General features: G+C 44.2%; 3 protein-coding genes across 10 annotated transcripts in view; 2 read left to right on the forward strand and 1 right to left on the reverse strand.

Annotated features, from left to right (window-relative positions):
- Positions 1-4,868, forward strand: part of GEMIN5 (gem nuclear organelle associated protein 5) — an 18,534-nt gene extending 13,666 nt beyond the window's left edge. For both annotated transcript variants that reach the window (XM_080398145.1, XM_080398146.1), the window contains exons 24-28: positions 605-862; positions 1,513-1,675; positions 2,273-2,849; positions 3,257-3,353; positions 4,268-4,868. In XM_080398145.1, coding sequence (XP_080254271.1) covers positions 605-862; positions 1,513-1,675; positions 2,273-2,849; positions 3,257-3,353; positions 4,268-4,423 — 1,251 coding nt within the window. In that variant the 3' untranslated portion in view covers positions 4,424-4,868. The remainder of the gene's footprint in view (positions 1-604; positions 863-1,512; positions 1,676-2,272; positions 2,850-3,256; positions 3,354-4,267) is intronic.
- Positions 4,660-13,574, reverse strand: CNOT8 (CCR4-NOT transcription complex subunit 8). 3 transcript variants are annotated; one of them, XM_080398159.1, is made up of 7 exons: positions 13,488-13,574; positions 12,296-12,495; positions 10,517-10,710; positions 9,009-9,170; positions 8,068-8,212; positions 7,280-7,390; positions 4,660-6,966 (listed from the first exon to the last, which is right to left on the reverse strand). In XM_080398159.1, exons 2-7 carry the CDS (start codon positions 12,410-12,412, stop codon positions 6,817-6,819), a joined length of 879 nt encoding a protein of 292 aa, XP_080254285.1. In that variant the 5' UTR covers positions 12,413-12,495; positions 13,488-13,574; the 3' UTR covers positions 4,660-6,816. The 3 variants fall into 3 exon arrangements, with proteins under 3 accessions (XP_080254285.1, XP_080254283.1, XP_080254284.1); XM_080398157.1 differs by having other exon boundaries at positions 13,362-13,503; XM_080398158.1 differs by having other exon boundaries at positions 13,358-13,495.
- Positions 13,534-14,122, forward strand: part of FAXDC2 (fatty acid hydroxylase domain containing 2) — an 18,495-nt gene continuing 17,906 nt past the window's right edge. For all 5 annotated transcript variants that reach the window (XM_080398153.1, XM_080398154.1, XM_080398155.1 and 2 more), the window contains exon 1: positions 13,534-13,619. The gene's annotated coding sequence lies outside the window, so the exon portion shown is untranslated. The remainder of the gene's footprint in view (positions 13,620-14,122) is intronic.

The raw sequence follows: 14,122 nt of genomic DNA on the forward strand, positions 1-14,122 counted from the left end.
TTGTTTCTTTCTGCTTTCTTTAGCATTATCTCTTTCTCCAGATTAACTTGATTAACTTGGCACCACTTATGTTACTAGTAAGTAATCCTTTGAGCTAGTTTTGCCTCAAACTGTTTTTCACAGAATAACTGCAATAAATTTCTAGAAAAAGCATGTGCCTCTGCAGAGGCAAAGGGCCCACGGTAGGGAGGCACGCAGGCTTTAAGCTTGTTAGTTATGACAGGTAGTTGTGAAAACTGGGATTTTTTTTTTAAGTACGTAATACAGATCATAAGAGGAAAGAAGTGAAGGAAAGTATTCACTCTTTACATGAAAGGGACAACGGAGCTAACTGTAAGCCCATCTGCTGGAAGCTTAATCCAGTAATTCATTTTCTTGCAGACTAAAAAGCAGAAGGCTAGCTTAGCTTGTTCTGAGGTTTCATTCTGACCTTAGAGTCTCTGAGTCTATCAACATTGTTCTTTGGTCGCTGCAGTTGTGAAACAGTCTGTCACCAACAAGCTGCTACTAGCCGTGATGTTCTTACATTTGTCTAGCTGGTATGGTCAGTAAGGGATTGCTTCTCTTTCATCAGCAGCTCAATACTCTTGTTTTCTTGTTAAAGGGACAAAGACTTGTTTTCTGCCTCAATGAACTCCTTTGCAAGTGCCTTAGTGAAAGAAACCCCCGTGACCGAAAGAGCCCTGTGCCTCCCTGTTATCACAGCTGGGAGCTGAACAGAGAGGCCTCGTTTTTTGACATGGTGACAGAAGTGTGGCAGAAGGTACTGGGCATGGACACCACTGAACAAATCACAAGTGCATGCGAGCAGCTGCACAGTATCGAGCATCCTCCTTCTACCAGCAACACACACCCAAAGCAGGTAAATGGATTTAGGTCTGATACACACACTGAGCCTTAACTATGGCATATGCAGTAAAACGCAGGCGCTTTGTGGTGTTGTGCCAGCGATTCCCAGGGGACTGATGTTTGCAGCCTGCTGCAGGATGAGGCTATCGTCTGGGAGAAGTAGATGACAGGCAGCTGGGAGAAGTTGCGTAGCCACCAGTTTGTTTCTGTGCAGGGTAAGAACTGACCTACAGCGTCAGTCATGAGCACTGAGATCATTGAGATGTGCTGGCTGGGTGAGAGGGACTGGCATAGCTAAGTAGTCTCAGCGCTGATTCAGGGGGTTGTGTCAAGCTGTTAGGAGAGGCACAGCTACTGTTGTTAGAATATCCTGCGTTCAGGTCTGTTCATAGACTAGTGCTCTTGCAGCTCTCCCCTCTGACTGCAGTGAGTCAATGACCTTTGGCATGCTCCTTCTTGTCATCTGTTTAGCAGGACACATGCAAGCACAGCTGCTGATTTTACAGTTGGAGCACTTCTACATTACTTCTGTCTCCTGAGTGAAGGAAGCCATGTAAATTGCATTATAGTTAAAATTGCTTTGTCTCTGGGCTCTTCCGCAATGATCACAAGCTCGTACTTTGTAGTAAAACTATTAATTGTGCTCTCTGGTGCTTCCTGTAGGTGCTTTTCCATATCTCCCATGACCTGACCCTTGCTGCCCTGAGCTATCATACTGCTACCTGGAATGAGGCAGTGAAAAGTATTCTTGGAGCTGTGACCCGCAGTTATGATGCTGGTAATTTCACTCTGATGCAAGAGATCTGCAGTATCATCCTTCCTGAAGGTAAGTCTCTTCCTGTGTATCTCCTGGCACTAACAGATGTGACACACCTTGTGTCCGTTAATATTACCGGGCATAATAATGTTTGGAAGGAGCAAGACATGCACATGTATGTGGAAACCCGTGCAGTCTGGCCGTTGGGTGATCAGAATTCCCCACTGTGGAAGGAAGCTCAGCAGTGTCAGTTGGTGTGTGTGATGTTGGAAACTGAGCAAATTCTGTCCTTTAAGGGAGATGGGGATGTTGGAAAGCTGTTTTCATCTCGTATATCATTCCAACCTGCCCTTCCCTTCATTCTCTTTTAGAGTATGCAGAGTATTTTGCAGCTTTTGATCATGTGAATATCTTCACATACAGCTTGCGGCCAAGGAAGTTTGCTGTAGATGACGAGGACGTGCAATGCCATGCTAGCTAGAACAGAGTATTGTGTTTAAAAAGATGCCAGAGGTGTCTGCCTCTTCTTTCCTGCTTCCTGCACCACTCTGCTGGCATTTAAGTAAATCTCTGGTTTGGGTCTCCAGGATAGCTGTTCATTTACCAGATCTGGTCTTTTTCTTTGAAAGCTCTATAAACTATTTGTAATCCTTTCTTCGTTATTAGGCTGTAATAACCTGAGACACAAACTGGACAGCACAAATTCTCAGAGCGTGGATGCTTGCAGAAGTTTAGAGGGCTTTGTGGCTTATGGACTGCTGTATGACCTGTGGTGGAATCTATCCAATGACTCCCTTGTGATCCAGAAGGCTGGTTTGGATCCTGTGCTGTGTCCCAGTGAGCAGACAGTTCCTGAGAAGAGCTGCATTTCAGGTCACTCCTCCCCTGAAGAAACTCCTGATCAAATGGTGGTTGAGACGGATGAAAACCTCCAGAATACAACTGAAGTTCACAGGTGTGAGACGGAAAGTGACTCAAAAACTAGCTCGGTTGATTTGGTAGACATACAGTCAAAGCTGAATGGCTGCAAAGTGCTTCTTTCAGAAGAGATCGCTGCTTTACAGAATACCCAGAGAGATATAGCTGAGGTCCAGCAGATTTTAGCAGATATGATCTGCCAGCATCAGCAGCAGAGGAACAATCTCCAGGAAAACACAAATGGAAACACCCAGGAAAGCAACCTGCAGCAGAGTTCAGAGACGGAGTCAGACAAACCATGCTCTGACAGCACCCAGTTGAATTGGTAAGCCTTAGAACATAAATGAATTGATTGAAAAGTGTTACTTTTTTTGTGTATGTTTGCAGCAAATTTCTTGTTTCACTCACATTGCCTCTAATCTCAAGCTTGTCACCCCAGGGACACTTCAAAATACAACTGTCTACCATGTGCATAAACTTCCTACAGCTGAATAACTTTGTGAAACACAAGGTGTGTTCTTACAGTGAATAAACAGGGCAGCTTGAAAAGGGGAGGATAATGAAAAGGACCTAAGAGGTCTGTCTCTTTGTTGAGCAATTATTTGGGACTTTGGCAAGAAGGAGCTAAAGCACAGAACACCTGTCCCGCTCTCTCCTGTGCTCCCTGCACAGGAAGCTATGCCATCATTTAAGCCAAACAGTTACTCATGACACCTGCTCTTTTCTTGACAGTAAAGATGAAGTAAAGCAACCAATTACACTCCCTGAGCTAACCAAGCAGCTTCTAAAAGCGAAGCAGAAACTAGCAGAATTTCCAGACAATTTAAAGGTAAGCTTTCAGAAGAGGCATTGTGGTTTTTAAAAAAGACAGTCTTTTTGTAAGGGCAGCCACATCATAGAATCCCTTTCATACACAAGCGAGGAACAGTGACTTTACGTTGTGATCTTGTGGCAATTTTGAGAGACAACAGACACAGGGCATCAGGGTGGTATTTTTCTTTCCAGCATAACTTTCTCCATGCACTTGGAAAGTGTAGGTAAAGCTCCTGCATAGGAGAATTCAATGGGAGATGAATCTCCCCCATGCATTTTAAAAGTAATTCTTTGCTGTTTAGTATTGTGTATACGAAGATAAACAGTAAAATCAGAAATTTAAGGTATAAAATCACAGAATGGTCAGGGTTGGAAGGGACCTCTGGAGGTCAGCAAGCCCAACCTTCTGCTAAAGCAGGTTCATCTAGAGCAGGTTGCACAGGATCACATTTTGAGTATCTCCACAGAGGGCTCCACAGCCTCTCTGGGGAGCTTGTTCCGGTGCTGTCACCCTCAGAGGAAGGAAGTCTTCCCTCATAATTCAGACGGAACTTCTTGTGCTTCGGTTTGTGCCCGTTGCCCCTTGTCCTTTTACTGGGCACCAGTGAAAAGTCTGGCACCATCCTCTTGAGACCTTAGGAACTGTAGAAACTACGCATCACATGTTTGAAAAAAATGTTTTCTAGGCTGTCTCATCCCCTCTGTTCTGTAGTCTATGGCAATCACGGTGATTGTGCAAGAGGGGGCAAACCTGGTTAAGCATGAGCTAATGTACTGGAAGAAAAGGCGAAAACATATCTGACTCATGACTGTCTGTTCCAAAGATACTACTATAAAGCAGCGTCTTTAGAGAGCTGGCTGCCCGAGTATGTTGTAGTTGAAAATTATAACTGAAAGAGTAGACATCACCTCACGTTCCTTTTTTTGCAGGTCTTCCCATTCCCCGACGTGCTGGAGTGCTGCCTGGTACTCCTTCACACCGGATCGCAGTGCCCTCCTGAGCTACGTGTGCAGGCACTGGACTTCCTTAGGAAACACGGTACTGCTGACATTTACAAAAAGGCTACCAGGAGGTTCTTGACATGACATTTTGAGACCAAACCGTCTCCTTGAGCTGCCTACAGTTACTTAACACCAAGGCTGTTCTTTCTTCAAGTGAAGGCTTGTTTTGATGGCCATGGTTATTTTGGATAAAACTACAAAAATTTATATACAGACTCACTTGGGATCATCAACTGCTACTACTTAAGGAGATAAGTGTTAAGAAAATTGAAAAGCAATGCGTTGCGGGCTTAAACACTATACAGGATTTTTGTAGAGTCTTTTTATTATTTGTTGGAAGTTATGCTGCTGAAAGCTCGTGCTATTTACCTGTAAGAGGAACAGTTGTGAGCAGCAGAGGAGGAATAGTAGCTGCCCTCAGGAATAACAATGGTTTCTGTAAGCAAACTGACCCTTAAGCCAGTATTGTTCTTAAAAGCATTGCAAGTTTATTTTCCCTCCTTTAAATAAAGTCTTCTACTACTGTGAATTGGCATTTAAATGATGTAAGAAATCTGTGTCAATTAACAGGAAATGCATTGAAAATAAGCCTGGGGGGGGGGGGTCTGTTAAATGGGTTACATAAACTAGATAAAACAAGTGTGTGCTACGACTTAGCTGTGTTACAAAGCCACCTGTACAACACAAAAAGGAGGGCAAGGTTTCCAGCTTGACTAGCAATAGATAAGGGATTTCTCCAGGTCAAGAAAAGTCCCTGCTTTTGGTAACATCCACAGTTGAACAAACTGCTTTTTACAATAAAGATTGTTTTAAGAAAAAAAGTAGGAGGGATGGATTTTTTTAGATTAACAGCTGTTCCAGATTCTTCTAGCCAAGATGCAGCCTTGATACTGATAGACTTCCCACTCCAAGCTGAGTAAAGCCTCAGAAAAACATTTAAGAGCAGTAGGTGAAAAGATGGGTTATACTAAAAGATCCTTCTGTAGGTGTGTTAAATGTAGTGAACTGTTGCCACTTGCTACGATTGTACAAAATACTTGAAAACCAGGAGGGGGAGCTAGTGCTTAACCAAAGGGCCCCCCTACGCTTCTAACCTAAATGATTCTATGAAAAGCGGATTTTGCTAAGAAATACCCCAGTAGCACATCATAAATGGTAAAAGAAGAAAAGAACTTGAGCATCTTTCATTGTGTATCGCTCAAATTCAGATTCCAAAGCCTGAACTTCAGGAATTTTAATGCTTGATGGAAAATCCAAAACAAGGCCTCGTTTAAAAAAAAATTTATTTTACAAAAATTAAGAACAAATCGTATTTACAAGCATTTTAAATACCAGCTCTAAACCTCAACTTCTAATAATGGATTGTTTAAGCTTGTTTAAAATGCAAGACAAAGTCTTAAAATTTAAAGTCTGCCATGTCCAAAAGGGGTTGGGTTGTTTTTTTTGGTTTGCATTTGTTTGTTGGGGTTTTTTTTAAGAAATGTCATTACAGAACTGTTGAAAAAAAATACTATACAATAGCTCATTTTTAAAAAAGTCAGAATCCCAAGTTGTTCTTCCATCTAATAACTTCTTAGATGTTTATAATTGAGAAACAGCTGTTTTGGCTGTTGTTAAGCATATAGCAGAATCAGGGGCTGGAGGAGTATGGGGAAGAAGAGGAACAAATACTTATCCATCTGCTGAACTACTTGTGTTGCAAGAAGAATAAAATTCGTAGGTTAAGTTGAAGAAAACCGAAGTCAGAGTATTGGTCCAACCCCCTATCAAAGGTGAAGTTTTAGGCCTCTTAAGCCAGAACAATTTCTTAATACCCGTAAGAACTAAGCTGAGGCTCAGTTTGGGTTAAACCTGTACCACACAGGATTAGAAACTATGGAGAACTGATCAAATCAGCTCCAATATTATCCATTCCCACTGTTGTTAAAGCAAATCTCTGAGTATTTTTAGCTGCAAGGATCATTTTTAATGTCATCCGTTCCCAAACCTCTGCAGTGATCAAAGGGAGCAAGTTTCAGACTACACAAAGATAAAATAAGCAAACATGAGGTGAAGCAGTCACCCTCACAACATGCAGAAGTTTTAAAATAAGCTGTATAAAGCACAATTTTCAAATAGTTGTGCATGTCTGTGTCCATTTTCACTGGATATCCAGACCCTTAGCTCTACTGAATATTCTACTGTTAAGTCTTCCTTGTGGATTCTGTACAGTATAAAGAAGGAAAAAAAACAGAGGTATACACAGTAGGTTATGTCTTTTGCCCTTGGTATTAAAAAAATGGCAAACCACAAATGCTGGCATTAGGAATTCAGTCAACTTCTGGGTTTCAAATGAAGATGCAGCTCTTCAGCAAAACTGCAGGCCTTCTGCAGGCTGTATACTGTAGATGCCTTGTGTTTGAGACACTATTGGGGAAAATGGTTGAGGACAGCAGCTGCCAATATGGTAACCATGTTCTGCTGAGGGGTACCACTTATCATGGCTGCATGTTGTTGATAATAGCCAAAATGCTCATTTTCTCTTGGGCTGAGTCCACATCTTCATTTTGTTTCTGAGCCACTCCTGTGCCAAGACCATACAGCCGCCCACAATACTTTGCATCATCAATTGTATCCTCAAAAAACAACTGCAGATTAAAAAAAAAAAAAAAAAAAAGGTATTTTTTAACTGTGTCTTTACATCAGAAAGCACCCAACGTCAATTAAACAGCACATTTGAAGTCAGACACCTCTAAGATGCAGTGTACAAATCAAAATAAGCACATGGAAGAGGAGTAAACGGAAGTCTGTGCCAGTATCAACAACAACTATTATTGACAGTTCAAAGTATGAGGGTCACAAGGCTCAAAACAAACAAACAAAAAAACCCCACCCACATTGTGTGTTGACATTTATGGATAGGAACTGGAGAAAGAAGAACCATAAAGAATACCGCGGTACCTCTTTCATTCTGAAGAATGCCATTCCTGTGAGAAGAGAGTCCGATCCTGCCTGGTGTTGTCGTCCAATTCGCTGCAAATCCAGCTGATCTGCCACTTCTTGAAGGCCACCCTGCCATGGGGACAGAACAGATCTTACTTTGGAAGATTCATCTCTTACCAGAATTACCACACTTCCCCAAAACGTGAGGACAAACACTGGCTATGATGAATCCATGCAGATTCTAGCAGTACACACACACACCAGCTGTGAGTTAAACATAGTAATAAATACTGTTCAAGAATGTGTAAATACTCTTCTCAGGTTTAGTACCTTGCTTTCCTGCTGCAGGTACTAGAGATGACTGTGGGTACATTCATAGGTTACAAATGCTGGACCTTTCCCTCCCCTGCCTTGAACAAGGCTGTGATGCAGTAGATAAATGACTTTCAACCCTCTGCATGTCAACCAGTTAATCAAGTCATGTAGTAGTTCATGTAAGAACTCCACCTTGCATAGCGAAGATAAGCATGCTGAATTATAATTGGCCTCTGAAATTACTGATGCACAAACGGAAGGTTATGGTAATGTCGCCTATATAATATACATATTGATAAGTCTAAAACTGGGGAGGCAGTATCTATTAAATACAGACTTAGTCATACGTGCTTTATGTGTGACTACTGGCTTATATACACGTTCCAGTTTTAATTAAGACTTGATACATGCAGCAGTTCTGTCACTTGGCTACTGTACATGTACAGTGTCGATGCCCACCCATCATTTGCTTGCTGGGGAGATAGAAGTACCTTGAGGTTTTTGCAGCTCTTCATTAAGTACTTTACATCATAGATAGATGGGAAGAAAAGGTTCAAAATATGGAAAAATTCATGTTCCTCTTCAGGTAACCTGGAATCTGTCAACAATTTGACCATGTAGCCAAAGTCATAACCACTGAAAACCAAAAACATACAGAAACCAGATAAGCAGGCAACACCTGTACTCAGTCGGTACCAATATCTCATTTTTCACAAGAGTTTTACATGTTGTAGCTTTCAAAACATTTTCTGATGTTTGTAAAACTTCTCTGGATTGGAACCAGAATTCATCCTGATCACCTGTGTCAATGTTGGACTTTTGAATGTTCTCTGGGTGCCTCCACTAACCTCTTACAGAACAGCTAAGCCTTTGGGAAGAACATACTTTTCTTCCCAAGACTGCAAGTTTCTGTAGCTATAGGCAATACAGAAAAGCAGGACACCTTGTAAGTATCTGTTGTGAGCACCTCCTTCCTCAAGTCCTTTTACCTGCTGATACCAAGGACCAGAGGCTACAAGACAGACAACTAATTTCTTCCTCTACGTAAACACCAACATTTTAAGGACGGAACAAAAACCTTATTTCACAACGCACACAAGTTACTAAGTGTAGAAATCATATTTCAACTTAGTAACTCCCGCCAGAGAGGAAGACTTGTAACAGCAAAAGGACTTGCCAGCAACGCACACACAAAATTGAGACCACAGTGATCTTGGATCATGATCTTGGATCATGTAGCCAACTAGTTAGTAGAAAATGAAGTGCCCAGTGTCCTTCTTAAACTTGGCCTTCGTATCTTTAAACTTATTTTAAGAACTGTAGAGCTGCTAATTCTTCTCCTTCAAATGTGTCAGTCTCCATGGACAAAAGCACAGTATTTCAGTCAGAAAGACTTCTCATTTCACAGCATCAGTGACCATCTCAGACCTACCTGTGGAAGGACAGCCACTTCACACTGTCACTAAGGACGACCCCAGATGTCATAAGCAATTCTGCAAAGTGTAGGGTATCAATCCCTTCTTCTTCATGCTTCTGGAACTGCAGCCCAGAGCTGGCAAGGAGGTCTATGGAATCCTGAGAGTACATGTCCTCCCTGAAGGAGAAAAACAGCTTTTGCACTCAAGGTGCTATGCTACCAAGTCAAGGCTCATTTCAGAAAAATTCTCCCCACACTGTATTTCAAAAATTGGAGTGACCAATAGGCTATCTCTGGGTTCCACATTTCTCTCTCTAGAAAATTCAAATTTTAATACCACTACTGCAGCCTCCTACATCCAACACAAGCTATTCTGCAATCATAGCTAGTTAGTAATTCTGTTGGTAGTGCAAATTCCAAAGATCCCACCTCCATATAACTGAATGATGTTTTGAAAAACGTCACTTCTGCAACACCACAGATGAGAGCACAAAGAAAAGGGGAGCTCTCCCAGACAAGAAGACATACAACTCCAAAGCACCAAGCATCATTCCTGTCTACATTTTTCTTTCTCACTTCACAGCACACACCACCATATCATCATCTCCTCCAGTTCTATCTCTGGGAGTAAACAAAATTGCATAATACTTGACTATGGAAGGACAGGGATGAGTGATGATATGCTTGGTGGAGAGCTGAGCAGGAACCTGATTTCTGTAGTTTGTTTCATTTGAGAGGCGAGGTGGGAGTGGGAAGAACATAACACAGCAAAATTTATGACCACTTCACTCTGATTTTGGTACTTTCAAGAGGCTCACAAATTTGTGGGAGTAAATATTGCAGCTTTTGGGTTCAAGAACTGTATGACCTGCACATACTAGCTATATACTTTTGTAACGTTTTCCAATAAAGTCCCATAAGAATAGTGATGGATTTCCTATAAATGTGTGGTTTCGCCAGATAAACCCTCTCTTTATTTCCAGGCAGCTGTAGTGGTAATTATGCTGAGTTCTCTTTACAATTACAGGGGAAGGGATAATACCTGTTTCAACAGTAACCCAGGGTGTTACAGCATGGAGGAAACAGGAACTGCCACACTCCATTTAACAAGATTCATTCTCCTGAACAGGTGTGACAATTACACAGTTTATATTTTAGCATGGATTTGTGAACAGGCATTTTCCTTTTTGCTGAAAACAGTACATCCATTTATTTTTAGCAGAAAGAGATGGATTTTTATATATAAAACATAAAGTTTCTGACTATTGTTCCAGAAAAAAAAATTAAGGCACATAAAATTACTGGGGATAGGCTATTTATGAAAGAAAGAGTATTAAGGACAGGATTTTAGCATAGCTTTGACTTCCAGAAACACTGCAAATTCCTGTCATGCCAAAAGAGGTTCCCACATAATCTGTGTTAGAATCTAAATTTTTATCACTCAGAACCAACATATGGACACCTGCATCTGCCAAAGGAAAGCATCACTTCACAGGGAATAGGTGATTATTCAAAAGACTCACGTAAGGTTGAATTTAAAGTTGAACTGCCAGGTGTTGATGCCAGAAGGATATTCTCCTTTCTCATTTGTGAAAGTCAGGCCCAGCTGGATAATTTTCAGAAGATCGACGTTACACCGAAGGAGCTGGTATTGATAGTCTATGGAACTGCGGAATTCACCAATTGGCCTTACAACAACTCCAGGAAACTCTGTGTCCTAGGAGAGAAGGGAAAAATCTTATTTCACCACTTACTTTATCAGAAGCCTATTCAGTTCCACACTTGCAGATCTTGGCACTTCATTCTGTGAATTGCTCTGTAAAAATCACTTTTTTCTTTCCTCTCGTTTTCCCTATTCATGCAACTTTTAAACTGCTACAAGTCAGATACTAAAAAAAAACTACACAATTTGTTAACTTGCATTCGTTTATTACAGGTATCCCTTCTTGCAGTTTTGTTTTAGTCCAAAACAAAACTGTTACAAAGTCATCCGGTACGCACTACTGTACAAACTAAACATCTCTCTCTCAAAGGACTAACTCATTTTCCCTAAATCTGCTAAAGTGGACTGTATTTATTTATTTAATCAGTGTTCTTTCACATTCTAAATACAAGTTAAACTTAGCACTCTGACCATCTTCATTCAATAGTCCAGAGATAGTGATAACCTTCACCATTTTTGAGGAACAGCCAATGCCTACATTAACGAAAACCACTGCCAATCAAAACAGACCTTAACAACACAGCAACTATCTATTAGATGAAAAACATTTTACTTGGCTAGCGATAGTGTGCTATCTTTGCTAAAACCCAAACTTCCATACTATTTTTACTCTGATTAGGTCACATAACTTCCATGAAGGATGCAGTGCTGTGTATCTGAAAAAAATTCTCCCTTGCCCAAGATCTTTGCGTCCACACTTACAGCACAGCCACTAAAACTGATCATAAGCACACTTTCAGTGAGATCGAAGAAAGAGAAGCAAGAAAGATCATTTCCCATTGATATACGGTAACAAAAAAAAAAATCATATTCACTTACACAACTGCATTTTACACTGAAATACCCCACGCTCTACAGGGGCATGTGTTTTTATGGCACAATTTTATTAAGGACTTTTCATACTTTAAAGTTTAGTGTTCCTAAGCAGACTTGGCGTAACTTACAGTATCCTAACAAAAAACAGTTATTTCTGTAACTGGCTCCTGCCTAGCAAATGCAGACTTCTACGAGCAGGAAGAGATTCCTCCCACTTGGGGGAGATTCTGGTCTTCTTAAACAAAGCTTTCTGAACACACTGTCATACCTACAACCAGAGTACTTTCCTTCTCTAAGAATCAACATCTGACCTCACTAAAAAGGAGGCAGCCTAGCTGACTAGTTGTCATTTGCAGGCCTTTTGTCCTGCAGGACCATGGCATCTTCCATAACCAAATGGAGAAAGACATTCAAAGGACAAATACACTGATGGAAAACTAAAAATTTAAACCCAACTGTACATCTAATCAGTTTCATTTTCCTGTTGCACAAACTCATACGTTATAAGTAGCTAAATGTTAAATTAATTCAGGTTTTTAAGGTGGTCCCTCTCTTCCCCATCCTTCATTCAATCCATACTCAACATACTTGTATTAAATTCTGGAAAGAGTCTACTGAACAGCTTTCTATTTTTTCACCACTTAACTTCCAGATCAGTTTGACTGGGGATGGGGAAAGTAATTTCTCACTCAAGCATCAGCTTACTCCTCGACCCAATAAAATCCCTTGACTAAGGCAATTAGGTCAAGTATAAGATATTTACCATCGCAATGTAGCTGTAACTTAGAACAATCTCTCGAATTTTCCTCATCTCTTCTTCCAGATTGTTCGCCCATACTTCACAGATAACCTGGCTGTTCTCTGCAAGGGCTGCTGGCATCTTGCAGGGACCAGAGTGATGACAGCTGATGTTGAATTCAGATGACAGCGCAGAACTGCAAGCTATGCGATCTTACCAATGTGCTGCATTAAACAAATAAATAATGCTTTATACAAAGAAAGACTGATGTATAAGAATGAACGCTCTGTTGGGAGTCACGTCCCACTTCCATTTTCACCTTCAACTAGCCCGTTTAAAGTTCACATCGAGTTTTTTCTTGTTTTTATCACTTCCTGCAAACATGCTGGATGAGAAGAAAATCTAGAGCATCTTTTCGGGTTGCAAGAGGGGATGTGCAATTAATAGTCCAGTTATTTATGAAAAGAGTCATTCTCCCTATCTTTCCTCTTCTCCAGGCATAAGCTCTGAAACTTTGGGCATAAGATGTACAAGCAGGGAATCCTCGCACTTAATATGGAACTGTTGCGATAGTTTTTAAAAACAGTAACAGAATGCTTCACAGGCTACATTTACAGGCGTGAGCCTCTCTGAGGTAACTCAGGAAACGCTCGGGTGATGCATTTCAGCCCACACTGACAGCAGCCCCGGCGGCGCAGCACCCACGGTACCTCACCGCTTGTTTACCGCTCCCGCCGCACCGCGGGCAAACCGCTCCCGGGCCCGCAGCCGGGGCTCAAGCGCCGCACGCACCGGCCCGGGCCCTGCGCGACCGGCTACCTGGGGCTGCCTGCGCCGGCCGGAGGGCCGCAGCCCACCACCGCCCCTCCCCCCCCTCGGCCCGCCGGCAGGGCCTCGCTGCTTCAGGGCCCCGGGCCCGCGCGCCGCACTGCCCCCCGCAGCCTCCCCGCCGCCGTCCGCCCCGCCGGGGCCGGGGCCTGGCCGGACGTGGCTCATCCCGGCCGGGAAGCCAGAGGGCCCCCCCGCCCTCCCCCGTCCCCGCCGCCGCGGGCTCCCGCGCAGCACCCGGGGCCGTCCCGCCCGCACCTGCCTGCGCGCCGCCAGGCCCCGCCGCTCGCGCCGCGGGAGCCGGGCCGCCCGGCCGCTCTAGCCCTCAGTCCCCCCCGCGACTCGTCTGCTCCGGCGCTCCCCATCGCCGTCCCTGCCCCCACGCTACCTGCCCGGAAGCCGGGGCCGGGCCTCTCGCCTCCGCGCAGGCGCGATGCGGCCCCCGCCAGGGGGAAGACTTCCGGGTTGCCGCTTCGGCTCTCGCGAGAGATGGGGAGAAGCCGGCGGGGCGCGCGGTGGGGTACGTTGCTGCGCGCGCCTGGCCCGCGGCTGCGCGCGCTCCCGCGGAGGGGAGGGGAAAGGGAGCGGGCGGGGGAGCTGGAGCGCCACGCGGTGGGGCGGCCCGCAGCGCGCGTGCGCGAAGGCCTTGGCCTCGTCGTGGCTCGTCTTTCCCCACCCCCAGCGCGGGCTTATGGGCTCGCCCGGGCTCCGTGCTCTGGGCGCGGCGGGCGAGTCCAAAGTCCGCGGGCGGGGGAGGGGGATAAGGGAGGTGGTGCCCTCCTCTCCCAGAGGGACCGGGAGCCTCGAGGCTGGGTGGCCGGAGGCACCCACCGGGTCTCGGGTGGGCTTCCAGCATGGCGGCGTGGGGAGCCGCCCCAGCGCCAGGTCCCTTGGGCAGGGGCTGCGCCAGGCCCCGGCTGAGCATCCCTAAAAGAAATGGCGGCCCTCCCTCACGGGAGGCGAGTGGGGCACAGCAGAGCCCTCGGGTCACTGCAGAGCCCGCTCAGGCCCGGGCTGCTGTGC

The sequence above is a fragment of the Falco punctatus genome (genome assembly GCF_963210335.1).
Source record: "Falco punctatus genome assembly, chromosome: 8".
NCBI lineage: Eukaryota > Metazoa > Chordata > Aves > Falconiformes > Falconidae > Falco > Falco punctatus.

Bases quoted from the DNA above. Each gene is read 5' to 3' on its own strand.
- CNOT8 (XM_080398159.1), bottom strand. From the start codon at position 12,412: ATGCCAGCAGCCCTTGCAGAGAACAGCCAGGTTATCTGTGAAGTATGG. The intron at 10,711-12,295 runs GTAAATATCTTA...CTTCTCTCCTAG, and splicing joins GTTACAGCTACATTGCGATG to GACACAGAGTTTCCTGGAGT. The intron at 7,391-8,067 runs GTACTTCTATCT...TCCCCATGGCAG, and splicing joins AGAGCTGCAAAAACCTCAAG to GGTGGCCTTCAAGAAGTGGC.